At 34.0% G+C, this 13,422-nt stretch overlaps 3 protein-coding genes across 4 annotated transcripts; all 3 read left to right on the plus strand.

Annotated features, from left to right (window-relative positions):
* Positions 1-273: 273 nt before the first annotated feature.
* On the plus strand, positions 274-2,832 carry LOC21396780 (RPM1-interacting protein 4). 2 transcript variants are annotated; one of them, XM_024162089.1, is made up of 4 exons: positions 274-371; positions 948-1,559; positions 1,957-2,160; positions 2,491-2,832. In XM_024162089.1, exons 1-4 carry the CDS (start codon positions 363-365, stop codon positions 2,524-2,526), a joined length of 861 nt encoding a protein of 286 aa, XP_024017857.1. In that variant the 5' UTR covers positions 274-362; the 3' UTR covers positions 2,527-2,832. The 2 variants fall into 2 exon arrangements, with proteins under 2 accessions (XP_024017857.1, XP_024017858.1); XM_024162090.1 differs by having other exon boundaries at positions 1,960-2,160.
* Positions 2,833-4,294: 1,462 nt separating this feature from the next.
* LOC21396781 (EH domain-containing protein 2) lies at positions 4,295-10,324 on the plus strand. Its single transcript, XM_024162069.1, has 16 exons — positions 4,295-4,506; positions 4,625-4,704; positions 5,341-5,409; positions 5,511-5,568; positions 6,114-6,169; positions 6,268-6,310; positions 6,385-6,440; positions 6,965-7,078; positions 7,510-7,612; positions 7,721-7,770; positions 8,477-8,605; positions 8,709-8,960; positions 9,053-9,132; positions 9,228-9,354; positions 9,462-9,605; positions 10,041-10,324. The coding sequence occupies exons 1-16, from the start codon at positions 4,422-4,424 to the stop codon at positions 10,224-10,226; spliced, it is 1,632 nt and encodes a 543-aa protein (XP_024017837.1). The 5' UTR covers positions 4,295-4,421; the 3' UTR covers positions 10,227-10,324.
* Positions 10,325-10,870: 546 nt separating this feature from the next.
* Positions 10,871-12,948, plus strand: LOC21396782 (tropinone reductase-like 3). Its single transcript, XM_010092651.2, has 6 exons — positions 10,871-11,131; positions 11,570-11,686; positions 11,851-11,985; positions 12,174-12,299; positions 12,409-12,510; positions 12,589-12,948. The coding sequence occupies exons 1-6, from the start codon at positions 10,994-10,996 to the stop codon at positions 12,736-12,738; spliced, it is 768 nt and encodes a 255-aa protein (XP_010090953.1). The 5' UTR covers positions 10,871-10,993; the 3' UTR covers positions 12,739-12,948.
* Positions 12,949-13,422: the final 474 nt, after the last annotated feature.

Raw genomic sequence — 13,422 nt, forward strand, 5'->3', positions numbered from 1 at the left:
TTTTAATTCATCTTAAGTTTTGGCCTATTTTCCTCTTTCTCAGAGACGAATCAATGAAATTTCCAAATTGATTCCAACCACCTTTTTCTTTTTCTTTCTCTTCTGATCTGAAAATCCAATTCCCATTAATTACCATATAAATCAATATCATGACAGCCAAAAGTCTATAAATACACACACGCGTAACACGCGTATAAAAACGTGTTTATTCTATATGTATATTTGTTCATATATATATATATGTATGTATATATTGAAGGTTAATGGAGAAAAGCAAGCTGCCAAAGAGATAAGGTTATTGTAAACACCAGGACGACAAAAACGACCAAGCTCATAGCAATTGCGGGCATATACGTACGTATATGATGCAGGTATCTGTTTGTATATATATGTAGTAACAACAAATATAAATCATATATACATAATACTTAAATATAATTGTAGCCGGGCCTATTGATTGTAATATCAGAGCCATAGCTAGGGAACTTTGTAATAATCGACTGCTAGTAATATATATAATTTTGTCTGAGGCACTCTGCAGGCGCTGCAAGTATAATATGGAATATCATCAGTTTCTTTTCTAGGTCGAACCTAATTCTAATTTTGTTATACTAATTATTCTCTACAAGGAGTGATAATTCTTCTTTAATTAAGAATCGATAACGCAATTATTCATCACTTATGGCTGTAAGTATCAATTAATTAGTAGTGTTCTCTATATATGATCACGAGGAATATATATAATTCGATGCTTCTTGGTTATATGTTGTTAATTGGCTAGCGTTATCGCTTTAACAGTTTTTTGTTTTTTCAATTTATTGCTCATATTGTTTAGTTTTTGGGATTCAATTCGTATTATCATACTCATATTATACCAAATTTCTTTTTTCTTCAAAAAGAATAAAACCCTAATTGAAACTCGGCCTGTTTCAATTGCTTTGCTGCAGAACTCCCATGTCCCAAAGTTCGGCAACTGGGAAAACGAGGACATACCATACACAGCCTACTTTGAAAACGCGCGCAAGGACAAACCCGTCGGCAACGTTAAGATCAACCCAAACGACCCTGAGGAGAATCCAGAGGCCTTCATGATGATGATGATGATGCAGAGAAGGGGATCATCGCGTTCTCAAGAAGGCAACATTTCCTCTCATCATAATCCCGATTCATCCGTCCTTCCGACGGCGGCAGTGCAGCCTCCTCGCCGCCTCATGAAGAGTGCTAGTGCCGAAAAATCGCGCCACGCCGAGCACCGCGCACATCACAGAAACGGTATTGCTGATACCAACACTAATTATAGCAGTACTAATACTACTCTCGGCAATAATCACAAGAGCCCCGCGTCGGAATCTGGTAGCGATCAAAAGACCAGTTCCGATAATTCGCTCTTGAATCGTCCTAATCAAGGGCGTTATGTAAGATCTGATGATTATAAGAAGAAGACGAGTACTACTTCTTCGGGTCGAGGGAGTGATAGTTCTAGCTCGGCTTCAGAACAAGGGCACCATAGAAGACAGAGAAGTAGCAGTACTAATCACTCTTCTGATCACCAACAACATGTGAGTAATTTCTAGCTGTAAGGACGTTAATTTGTTTTTTCTGTACGTACATTTGCTTACTATTATTTTTTTAAAAAGATTAAGAGATGAACCAATGAATTATAGTTTCACGTTTCTGAGATAACCAATTACAATATGTGCGAATATAGAATTACGTGTGGGCATTTAGTATTATAAGCTTGAATGTATAAAAGCCATGTATATATATATATATATAATTAAATTGGAGGAGTTTGCAAACTTTGCCATGTATAAAAGCCTTGTATATAATATAGTAGCCCACTGTTTGGCAAACTTTTCTCAGTTATAAGACTTTGTTTGGTTAGATTGTATATGTATGACTATATACAATATTATACATATATTTATTCGTTTTGTGAATGGGTACATAAATAAGCAGCATCACAGGGCAGCATCAATACCTGAATTTGGGTCATGGGATGTAAATGATCCAAAAGCTGGAGAAGGGTTCACTGTAATTTTTAATAAAATGAAAGAAGAAAAGCAAAACTATGGAGCTATCGAGGTCCCAACTATGCCGCCCCCACGGCCACCAACCAATCACCTGAAAGATCGGAGCAAGCGTTCTTGCGTGTCAAAGGTAGGTTGTACATATATGTAGTGCTTAAACACCCTCCCAAACCCAATTTCATATTATCACTTTTTGCTTCCGTTTATTGGAAAAATATCGGGCCCGTTTAATTCGCTGATTCGAGTTTATATGTGATTTTATGTGAAAATTTTTTACTGTAATAAAAAAATTAGATGTGACTGTTTCTGAGAGTTTTTTACTGTAATAAAACTCAAATTTTAAACTTAAATCGGTGAAATGAACGAGTCATAATAATAGAACTTACTTAATTTGACTTTCCACTTGTTCAACTAATGATATATGAGATATGTATTATTCCTTGTCATAATAATATTGCAGATATGTTGCTGTATGTCTTCAAGTGGAAGCGAATGATAAACTCAGCTTTTGATCTTGTTATTATAATTTTTATGCCAGCTTATTGTATTTGCCTTTTCTCGTTTTTTTTTTTTTTAAGAGAGAAACTGTATTTGCAATTCTTATAAGCGAATATTATAGACTTTACTTGTTTTGGTTGTTGCATAGTGGAAGTTTTATCATTTTTTAATTATAATGGATCACCTGAAGTCCTGAACACATTTGTAACAATATTGGACACCATTACTAATGGATTATAATGGATTCAGGACACCATAACAATATTGAACACATTTGTAACACATTTTTTAATTATAATGGATTCAGGACACCATTATTAAATTGCAACAATATTGGACTAAACTTTATGTATCGAAAAAAAAAAAAATATATATATATATATATATATTGGAGTACTAGACCAACAATATCCACAGTTTTAGAAATCATTGAATGTTGTCACATAATTATAAGTATTAATAGTACTACTGCCATATTATTTTTCTCATTTACATATATGTTAGTTTGTTCTTTAGACACGTGGCCAAACATTGAATTGATATGGGTGGGTTCCACTTTCCGCGTTGGCACACAGCTTTGGCGCTTGATTTCAAAGTTAAAACGCGAGCAATCATATTCAAGAAAAAAAAAAAAAAAAGATTGGCTAGTAATTATTAAGACCCCGTTTATTTTATCGATTTGAGTTTAAAATTTAAGTTTTATTACAGTAAAAAACTCAAAAATAGTCATATTTAAGTTTTTTACTACAGTAAAAAACTCTCACATAAAAATGCATCTCAACTCAAATTAAAAACTCGAATCAGCGAACTAAACGAACCCTAAATACTAATAAAAAGATTATAAATATTTGCTAATAAAAAAATTATAGAAAATAACTCATAGTCCAAGTATAGTTTCGAGTATTTCTTAAAAAAAAAAAACACATGTTTAAGTAAATAAGTTCCCAATGTAATTACATGGACCTCGTTTCAACAGACACCTCCCCATTTTATTCAAAAAATAAAAAATAAAAAATAATCCTCCATATTCTAATTTTCAAGGCAATTTTTGTTACGTGTCGTGTTTTGATCGTTTCTTTTTAAATTTACAATCAACCTGAACACGACCTGTGACACGAAATTTTTTAAAACTCGTAACACGAACACGACACGATCACTTTACAGGTTGACACGACACGGCACGAAAATAATTTGTGACACGAAATTGACCCGTAAACTCGAAATTAACACGAAAATTGTATACTTTTATTTAGTTTTTTACATATTAGAAATAACTTAAAATTCATCACATACTAAAATACAATAACATCTATTGAAATTAAGTAAATAATAGTATAAGATTTTGAGTATAACTATGATGATATCACAAGTTCATAATAAAATTAAAAATATGTAATGAAAAATATATGTATTTTTTAATTTTTTTATAAATTTTGTGTCGTGTTCAAATTAAACGGGTTCAATATAAAATTAATTCATATTTTTCGTGTCAATTTCAAATCGATTCAATTTTAACATAAATATTTTTTTTTTCAAATTTAATTCACAAAATTTTTATCGTTTTCAAATCGTGCGTAGCAAAAACCAATTATAATCACTTCAACATCAATTGAATTCAAAATATTAACGTCCCTGTGGAGCCCTGCTCTCAATCACCGCCAACTTGAAATGACATCAACAGACGACGTGGTTTTAACTTTTAAACCTTTTCCTTGTAAGTAGCACTAATTCCCTTGACAATATAACGTTCGTTTAAAGCGCCAAAACTGTTATAAAAGAGGGTTAAAACTTAAATCCTACTCCGAAATCCGGTTTTGACGCAGATTTTCTTCATTTCAAGTTTCAAATTTCAATCTCTTCTTCCTTGAGATTGAGATTCTGTTAAAGTCTCTCATGGAGATTGGATCTGGTCCGATCGGGCCGTGCACTAAAGAGCACCAGAAGATGTATCAGGAGTGGTTCAACTTGGCCGATTCAGGTTTCTTTCAATCTTCACTCATTTCTCAATCTTTGTTCATTATCAGATAATATTCGCATTTCCTTTTTACTTAATCACGAAATTGATCGTGATTTGTGTAATTTTGCTTTGGTTTTAGATGGAGATGGCCGTATTACCGGCAACGATGCGACGAAGTTCTTCGCCATGTCTAAGCTTTCTCGGCAGGAACTCAAGCAGGTAATTGAGGTTTTTCGCTGTTTCAAGATGCTATACAAAAATGACTTTGTTTTTACCTTTTTCTATTGCTGTTTATGCAGTTTATTTTACTTGTTTTTCTATTTTAGGCATTTTATTGCGGGTTCATTGGTTGCGGCGTCTTATGATTGGGTCTAACTTGATTTCGTTACTCGAGAAAAAAAAAAAAAGGGATCTCACTTGATTTCACATAAGAAATTTCATTGTTTGAACTCGTAGGGATGGTAATTTTTTACGGGGAGGGTCAAGTATTTACATTCGTGTATATTTTTATCATTAAGACCAAAAAAGTATGTTTGGTAAATTATTAAAAAAAAAATTTAATGAATTATGCTTTGGTCTTTTGGTGCTTGTTGACTTATCAGAACACGACTAAGAAGGGCCTAATAATTTACTCAAGCAATTTTGGGCACAAAATTATCTTGGTTTATCGAATTCATACTCCTGTCTCATTCGCATGATTATTTCCATGCATGTAACGGTTCATGTGTGGAGTTCTTGAGCTCTTGTTCAAGTATTCCGGCTGTTTGAAAGTTATTTTGGCTTAGTTTGCTGTATAATGTATTTCACTTGTTATACTTTGAGATTGACATTGCTTTTGCTTATTTGACTTCAAAGGTTTGGGCAATTGCAGACTCAAAAAGGCAAGGATTTTTAGGTCTTACTGAGTTTATTACTGCAATGCAGGTAAAGTTTTTTTTTTTTTTCCCCCTTAAAACAATGTTTTGGAGACCATATTAAGTACATTCTGTAAGTCTTTTTTTTGCTTCAATTTTTGTTCTGAACAGCTTGTTTCCTTAGCACAAGCAGGCCATGAATTAACTCCAGAGATACATAAAATTGCAGGTGATTAGTTATTTATGTTGAATATGACTTCTGCAGTGTCTCCACAGAAACTAGTGAAAACATATGTTTATTGATCTGTGGATCATTATCTCTCTCAATGTGTTGGCCATGTGGTAAGGCTTCAATCCTCAAGGCTTGTGGAGCATAAACCTCAAGAAATACATATAAAATATAAAATTTTACCAATGACAAGTGTCGGGATCGGTTGTGGGGCAGAGATCGAGACTCATAAAATTTACAACTAAAGAAAGAATGTGAAAAACTTGTGATAAAGGATCTAGTTACCTACTACATAAAATGTAAAATGAGAAAAAATAAAATAAAATGAGAGCTGCCAAACCTTTTGTTAGGGCTAATGTGACTGAGTTCATTAATTTGTATTCAAACCAAGCAAAGGGAAGAAAGGACGACCTCACTTTTGGATCATATGAATGCTCTTTCCTCTATTTTTAACTGCTTGTTCCAACTTGGGTTGTTGCATTACGTAGGAATGGCTTAGAATATATTTCAGTTTTGATCCTTCTCATCGCATTTTCTTATTGAAGCTAGCAAAGAGGACATTCAACCCCCAACAATAGAAGGTTTGGACACCTTGATAGCTGTAAGCAGTTTGCCTTTCTTACCGTGTATTTCTAGATGAAACTGTTAATATAATTGTTGATTTTCTTAGTGTCACTGATAATGATTTTTTATTTACAGAAAACCAAGGCCCTATCAACATATAGCCAGCCAGAATCAAATGGTTAGAAAGGATTCTTTTTACTATTGAGGTTATTTGCTTCAATTTATTATTAAGTTGGTTTATGTGTAATGTAGGGATTGCTCAGCCTCAACCATCAACTCAATGGTTTCCTTCAAAATCTGTGAAAAAAGTAAGATTCCTTCTTTCATTGTGCCACTAAAGATATCTTTCTGCTTGAAATTAAGTTTCCCATTTTGTATTTCTTAAAGCATGCCATATTCATGTCTAAAGATGGATAATTAGTTCAGTTTTTTGCATTTCGAATCTACTTTTAGTGGTTAATTCATTGGATGTTTTGCCTTGATGAAGTTCTTGTTGTGAACAAAGAAGCCCCTTTAATTTGGTTGGGATTTCTTGTTCATAAATTTTTTTTTTTTCAATGAGTTACAATGCGTGTCCAATGAGGAAAGTATATGTAGTTATCTACAAAGTTTAGGATATTGGCTACTAAAGAAGTTTTGAACACGAGGAAAAGGAGAAGTTTTTTGACATAAAACTGGAGACAATGGGGAGGTTGTTGCTTGTGTGGACGAAAGAATTGAAGAGTAATAATATAATAATAACAATAATAAATTTACATTAACGAAGCATTTTTTTTTAATTTGTATTTCAATTAAGCTACAAGTCTTCTTATCTTTCTCTTTTGATTTTTAGTTGCCTCTTAATGCTGTTACATCCATAATTGATGGCCTGAAAAGGTTATACATGGAAAAGCTAAAGCCGCTGGAAGTTACCTATCGTTTTAATGATTTTTCAACTCCTTCACTGGTAAGTCAACTTATATAATTTGGATTTATTAGCGTTGGATGTTAATCTGGATATTTATTTCCTTACCTATTAAGAATTTGCATTTCTTAGTATTAAGTATTTAATTTGTGTTGTGCGCAACGGAAACTAAATTTAGGTTTTACGACAAAATAAAACAAAAAAACAAGGATTTACGTGGTTTAGCTGTTAGCATATGGGCGAAGAAATTCCACTATATATAAGACCACAAAAGATAAAGGTCCTACTCCATAACCAAAGTGGGACTCAACTAAGTAAAAGCCAAAATCCAACAATTTGGATATTCATTTCTTTGCATATAAAGAAGGATTTCCTTTTCAGAACCAAGTATTTAGGCATTGACTACTAATATCATATGTTTTGTATGGGTTCAAGTCCATTTTATAACTTTACTCATTGATTTGCCTTTGCAGACCAATAGTGACTTTGATGCAAAACCAATGGTCATGCTTTTGGGTCAATATTCGACTGGGAAAACAACATTCATAAAGCACTTGTTAAGATGTAACTATCCAGGTTGGTTAAGTGCTTTCGTCGCCTCTCTTCTGTTTTCAAGTTTTGAAAATATGAGTTGCTTATAACAATAGTGTGTATGGATTTTTCTTTTTCATTTTTTTGTAACAGGAGCTCATATAGGACCAGAGCCCACTACAGATAGATTCGTTGTTGTAATGGTATGATAAGCAATCATCCTCATTTGTTAATAGATGATAAATGTTTCTCTAAATGAGAATCATGTTTAGCAAACGAAAAGTTAAAACCTCTTGGATGTCGCTCATATTGCTTAGTAGACATTCACCACTTCAATTGTGTTACAACACTACCACTATGTTTGGTAGGAGGGAGGGATGGAGGGAGGGGTAGAGAGAGTCCCAATCCATTGTTTGGTTGGAGGGAGAGGAGGAAGGGGAGGAAAGATGGAGGGATGTGGTCTCCCTCATGGCCCCCCAAATTGGATCCTTCCATCAATGGAAGAATCTAAACAATCCATCATTTTTTAGCTTTAAAAGATTGTTTTTTTACCCTTTAAATAAATTATTAGAAAATAGTTTAAATAGACAATATAGTAATTTAACAAATAAGCATCATCCATCCTTTCACCTATCAGTCCATCCTATCAAACAACATGAAAGATAACTAAAATCTTCTCCATCTTTCATACAAGACAAAGAAGATTTATAAAATAAACATTAGTAGTTATATGTGGAAGTTCTTTTTTTTTTTTTTTTTGATAATTAGTTATATGTGGAAGTTGTTTGAAAAAATTAGCTGCAAGTTTTAATTGGAAGAGCTATTTGTTTCTCATTTTTCTTTTACAATTACTACTTCTGCAATAGATATTTCTAGTAATTGCATTGTCTGATGGATTTCTTTGTCCAGTCTGGACCTGATGAGAGAAGTATTCCTGGAAATACTATAGCTGTTCAAGCTGATATGCCTTTTAGTGGTTTGACAACTTTTGGAGGGGCATTCTTATCAAAATTTCAGTGCTCCCAAATGCCACATCCTGTGAGTTTGAATTTCTCATCTTGTACAAATTATATATGATAGTTTATTTATTGTCATTTTCATTATTCTTCTTCATTCTAATCTTTTTCTTTCATACTTGAAGTTGCTTGATGAAATTACATTTGTGGATACTCCTGGTGTACTATCTGGAGAAAAACAACGAACGCAGAGAAGCTATGATTTCACTGGTGTTATTTCGTGGTTTGCTGCGAAATGTGATCTCATTCTTCTTCTGTTTGATCCTCATAAACTTGATATTAGTGATGAATTTAAGCGGGTAATTTCATCTCTACGTGGTCACGATGACAAGATCCGAGTGGTTCTAAACAAAGCAGACCAAGTCGATACCCAACAGGTAATTGTGCACCTAGTTTATTATATAGTCCCCTTTGTCACAAATTTGCCTCTTTAACTTTTGTTGATAAATTTTTCTTTTACTGATTTTAGCTGATGAGAGTATATGGAGCATTGATGTGGTCACTTGGAAAAGTTCTTAATACTCCAGAGGTCGTGCGTGTTTATATTGGGTAGGCTCTCTTCGTCCTGATAATTTTATCCGGTACCTATTTTGTGATTGGACTTCAATCTTTTATCTAAATTTGCTCTTTTCTTCTTTTTGTAGTTCGTTCAATGACAAGCCGATCAACGAGGCAGCTGTAGGCCCTATTGGTCTGGATCTCTTTGAGAAAGAACAAGATGATCTCCTTGCTGACTTGGTCGACATTCCAAAGAAGGCTTGCGATCGTAGGGTATGACCATATTTTTCTGTTAAATTTGGTTACTTATGTCAGTGCTTTGTACGCTTTGTTGTTTAAATTCGTAAAGCTTATATAAAGCTAATGATTGTATCATACAGATCAATGAATTTGTAAAACGTGCCAGAGCTGCTAAGATACACGCCTACATAATTAGCCATCTTAAGAAAGAGATGCCTGCAATGATGGGTAAAGCCAAGACGCAACAGCGACTTATTGATAATCTAGAAGAAGAATTCGCAAAGGTATGGCGTGTTTGGAACTCGTTCTAAAAAAAATTTATTTTTTGTATGAAAATGTTTTCATTCTCAAACAGAAATCATTTTTGAAAATGTGTTTGGCAATTTTATCAAGAGATTGTTTTCAGTATAAAAAAATTCATTAATGTCTCTCTTTCTTTCTCTCTCCTCAAGAGAGGAGAAAACGAAAACAAAAAATGAAAAACGACTAAAAGTCGTTTTTCATTTATCTCTCATTTTACACTAAACTAAAATATCGTTTTCATTTCTGTTTTTTATTTTTATTGCATTAAACGATGTTTTGAAAAAATTTTCATTTTTTCTTTCTTGAAAAACGTAAAAAATAAAAACATGATCAATTCTAAACTGTATCTTTCTCTACTTTTTTAAGTATGAAATAAAACACTTGTATAATTAACTCTTTAAACTTTTGCCAAATAGGTGCAAAGAGAGTTCCATCTACCAGCTGGTGATTTTCCAAACGTGGAGCACTTTAGGGAGGTCTTGAATGGTTACAGCATTGATAAGTTCGAGAAGTTGAAGCCTAAGCTAATTCAAACTGTGGATGATATGCTCGGTTATGAAATCCCAGAACTCTTGAAGAATTTCAGAAATCCATATGATTAAGATTGTTGTTAGCATATCCTGTCATACTTATGAGCCAATTTGTATGTTCATTTGAGTAAATTGTCATGAATAATTTCAGAACAACCTTTACATTTCAATATTGATGTTGTTGGTACTTTGTTGTATTTTTGCTAAGAACTTCTATTCAATCTGTTTGTTTTTTTTGTTTTTGTTTTTTCCCTTTCTGAGACTTGGCAATGGGATATGTCGATAAAGATGGTTTGGACAAGATGTATTTAAGTACTAGCCCCTTGATCACAGTTTCATATGCATTTTAGGTGTGGCCGTAAAAATAGTGATATTAGGATCCGTTAAGTTCGTTGATTCGAGTTGAGATGTAATTTTATGTGAGAATTTTTTATTGTAGTAAAAAAATTAAATGTGATTGTTTTTAAAAAATTTTTACTGTAATAAAATTTAAATTCTAAACTCGAATTAGTAAAATGAACGGAACATTAGTTTAGAGTAGTTAAATTTATTGTTATTATTTACAATATTAATGTTGTGTTAAATAAAAAGACATTATTTTTCTTATTTTTTAAATGTTGTGAGGGAAGTATGGTCCTCGGGTTCTATAAGAATAGTTTATATATTTATATCGTTTTTTATTTTTTTTTAAACCCAATAATATGGTCCCTCTTTACGTAGCTGGCTGTCCTATCCAAGTCTGATTTAACAAGGACGTATTTCTGTTTGGTTCCGAGAAAAACCACCCAAGATAATTTTCTCGTCTGTTCGTGAAATCTGGAGCTTAACAAAGAAAAAGAATGGAGAAATCTAAGATTGGAAAGAGATTCGAAGGGAAGGTGGCAATCGTGACGGCTTCGACTCAGGGAATCGGCTTCAGCATCGCAGAGCGTCTCGGCTTGGAAGGTGCCTCTGTTGTGATCTCCTCTCGCAAGCAGGTTTCTCTGCCGTACAATACAACTCGAATTCCCTCTTGTTTTCTCTTAGAGAATTTTGAAATGGTTTTAATTTGAGTTCTGTTTGTCAAGTCGAATTCGATCTCTTCCGCTACTTTTATGCTTGGCTGCTGAGAAAATATGGTGGAAAACGAAAATGAATCTCCTTTAGCTTAACCATGTAACAAGTTTTTATCTTCATCTTTAACCTGGATTAGTACTTGGTTAGGTTACTGAAAGTTATGCAAAATGCTATAGCAAAAACGAATTTAGTTGAAAGCCCATGAATTTAGCCGAAATAGTTGAATTGGGAATGGTTTAGTGGAGATTATTGGTTCATGTGGATCAGAAGAAAGAACTGAGTACGCAAATAATTGTATCTTAAATATTTTTTTCCTATTAGGATAATTATTATGTTGCCTTTTGATGAAATTGTTCCAGAAAAATGTGGATGAGGCAGTTGAAAAGCTTAGGGAGAAGGGAATTGAAGTGTTGGGGCTTGCTTGTCATGTGTCAAACGCACAACAAAGGAAGAATCTTATTGACAAGACTGTGGAGGTGAGAATTCAGATCATTTGTATCCTTGTTGTTTGCTGTCTATTACTCAAGATAACTAATCATAGTTCATGGTGTATTTTTGGGCCTTTTTGAGGGTTTCCTTTTGAGAATCTGTTTGTGTGTTAGCTGTATTAAATGATCGGAGCTTACTGGTTCTCTGGCAGAAATATGGAAAGATAGATGTGGTGGTATCCAACGCTGCCGCCAATCCGTCCGTCGATTCTATTTTGGAAACCCAAGATTCTGTCCTTGACAAGCTTTGGGAGATAAATGTCAAAGCTTCTATACTTATTGTAAAGGTAAATAGTAGGAAATGAGCCTAGATAACCTTTGCTGTTTTTGGGATGGATTTCCTCTGTGATATGCATTAATTGGTAGCCTAGAAAACATTTTTCGTTAATTCTGAATGTCTTCTCTGGACAAGCTACTTAAGCTGAAATTTAAAGTGTAATTTGTCTAGTCTGGTTCAACGTGATTACATTAACAGGATGCTGCTCCTCACTTGACAAAGGGTTCTTCGATTGTTTTAATTTCCTCTGTTGCTGGTTTCCACCCACAAGCTGCCATGGCGATGTATGGTGTGACTAAAACTGCCCTTCTGGGGCTTACCAAGGTAAAATGCTTGGTTCAAATATCCTACATTAGTAAACTGTTTATTTCTTTAAGAACTTCATAGACTGCATGCATATTGTTCTTGCTCATCTTTTCTAATCTTCCTCTAGGCCCTTGCTGCTGAGATGGCCCCGAATACCCGTGTAAATTGTGTTGCTCCTGGTTTTGTGCCAACGCATTTTGCCGATTTCATCACAAAAGATGAAGCCACCGTAAGTAAATTTGTAGTCCCAGTTGGGGTATTTAACTTCACAATAAAAGTCTGCTGACTTCTATTTATTATTTTGTAGAGGAGGAGAATTGAAGACAAGACTCTACTTAACAGGCTTGGTACCACTGAAGACATGGCTTCTGCTACTGCGTTTTTGGCGTCTGATGATGCATCTTACATAACTGGAGAAACTCTAGTCGTGGCTGGAGGGATGCCCTCTAGACTCTGATTCCCCTCCTTTTTCTATATCATTTCATCCCACGAAGTTATAATGTTAGAATTCGTGGAGTAAAATAAACCTTGATTTCGAGGTTACTGATATCGATAAAGTTCACAGTTAGCAATTTTCTTCGACAAAATTCTATAAGGAAAACGCAGTGACACGACACACATGTAACATTGTGCTTCAGTTTATTGTAATATGCAAGGTTTTAGTACACATACTTTTCTTCAATTGTCTTTCATTTCGTTTATTTCTGCCCACACAACGCCTTCTTGCGCTATGTTAATGCAGAGGCTAAAACCTTCCAAGGCAGGTACTGGTTTTGCCCGGGAACTTCGCTTCGGCTTCGGAGCCTTCCTTTTGGCACTCACCCGTCACCGGTAAAACTCCATATTCAAGTAAATTTGGCGAACACATTGTCATGGACCTACATGGTGTTGCTTCACTACGCTGTGCCTCTCGAATTACATAGGACTATTTTCTTTCATCCAGAAAAAGAAAAAAAAATTGTTATAATTAAGGATTGGATTGAACATTCTTCTTATGAATTAACTTATAAGCTTTACAATGGATCATTTCGGTGATATTAAGGTTGTCTTGGATTCGCTTGTCTCGTCAGAGAGAATGGACGATCAGTTGTGGATTTGGCTTACGTTTTCTGTTCCTGCACTACAATTACTAAGACTGTTT

This window comes from Morus notabilis, unplaced genomic scaffold (genome assembly GCF_000414095.1).
Source record: "Morus notabilis unplaced genomic scaffold, ASM41409v2 Scaffold802, whole genome shotgun sequence".
Lineage (NCBI taxonomy): Eukaryota > Viridiplantae > Streptophyta > Magnoliopsida > Rosales > Moraceae > Morus > Morus notabilis.

What these genes read in the sequence shown, in the direction of transcription:
- LOC21396781 (XM_024162069.1), top strand. Translation starts at nt 4,422, where the DNA reads ATGGAGATTGGATCTGGTCCGATCGGGCCGTGCACTAAAGAGCACCAG. An exon ending in AGAGATACATAAAATTGCAG is followed by an intron (nt 5,569 to 6,113) that starts GTGATTAGTTAT and finishes TTCTTATTGAAG; the next exon opens with CTAGCAAAGAGGACATTCAA. An exon ending in GTCGTGCGTGTTTATATTGG is followed by an intron (nt 9,133 to 9,227) that starts GTAGGCTCTCTT and finishes TTCTTTTTGTAG; the next exon opens with TTCGTTCAATGACAAGCCGA.
- LOC21396780 (XM_024162089.1), top strand. An exon ending in CTTCTGATCACCAACAACAT is followed by an intron (nt 1,560 to 1,956) that starts GTGAGTAATTTC and finishes TACATAAATAAG; the next exon opens with CAGCATCACAGGGCAGCATC. An exon ending in AGCGTTCTTGCGTGTCAAAG is followed by an intron (nt 2,161 to 2,490) that starts GTAGGTTGTACA and finishes ATAATATTGCAG; the next exon opens with ATATGTTGCTGTATGTCTTC.
- LOC21396782 (XM_010092651.2), top strand. Translation starts at nt 10,994, where the DNA reads ATGGAGAAATCTAAGATTGGAAAGAGATTCGAAGGGAAGGTGGCAATC. An exon ending in CCCTTCTGGGGCTTACCAAG is followed by an intron (nt 12,300 to 12,408) that starts GTAAAATGCTTG and finishes ATCTTCCTCTAG; the next exon opens with GCCCTTGCTGCTGAGATGGC. An exon ending in TCACAAAAGATGAAGCCACC is followed by an intron (nt 12,511 to 12,588) that starts GTAAGTAAATTT and finishes ATTATTTTGTAG; the next exon opens with AGGAGGAGAATTGAAGACAA.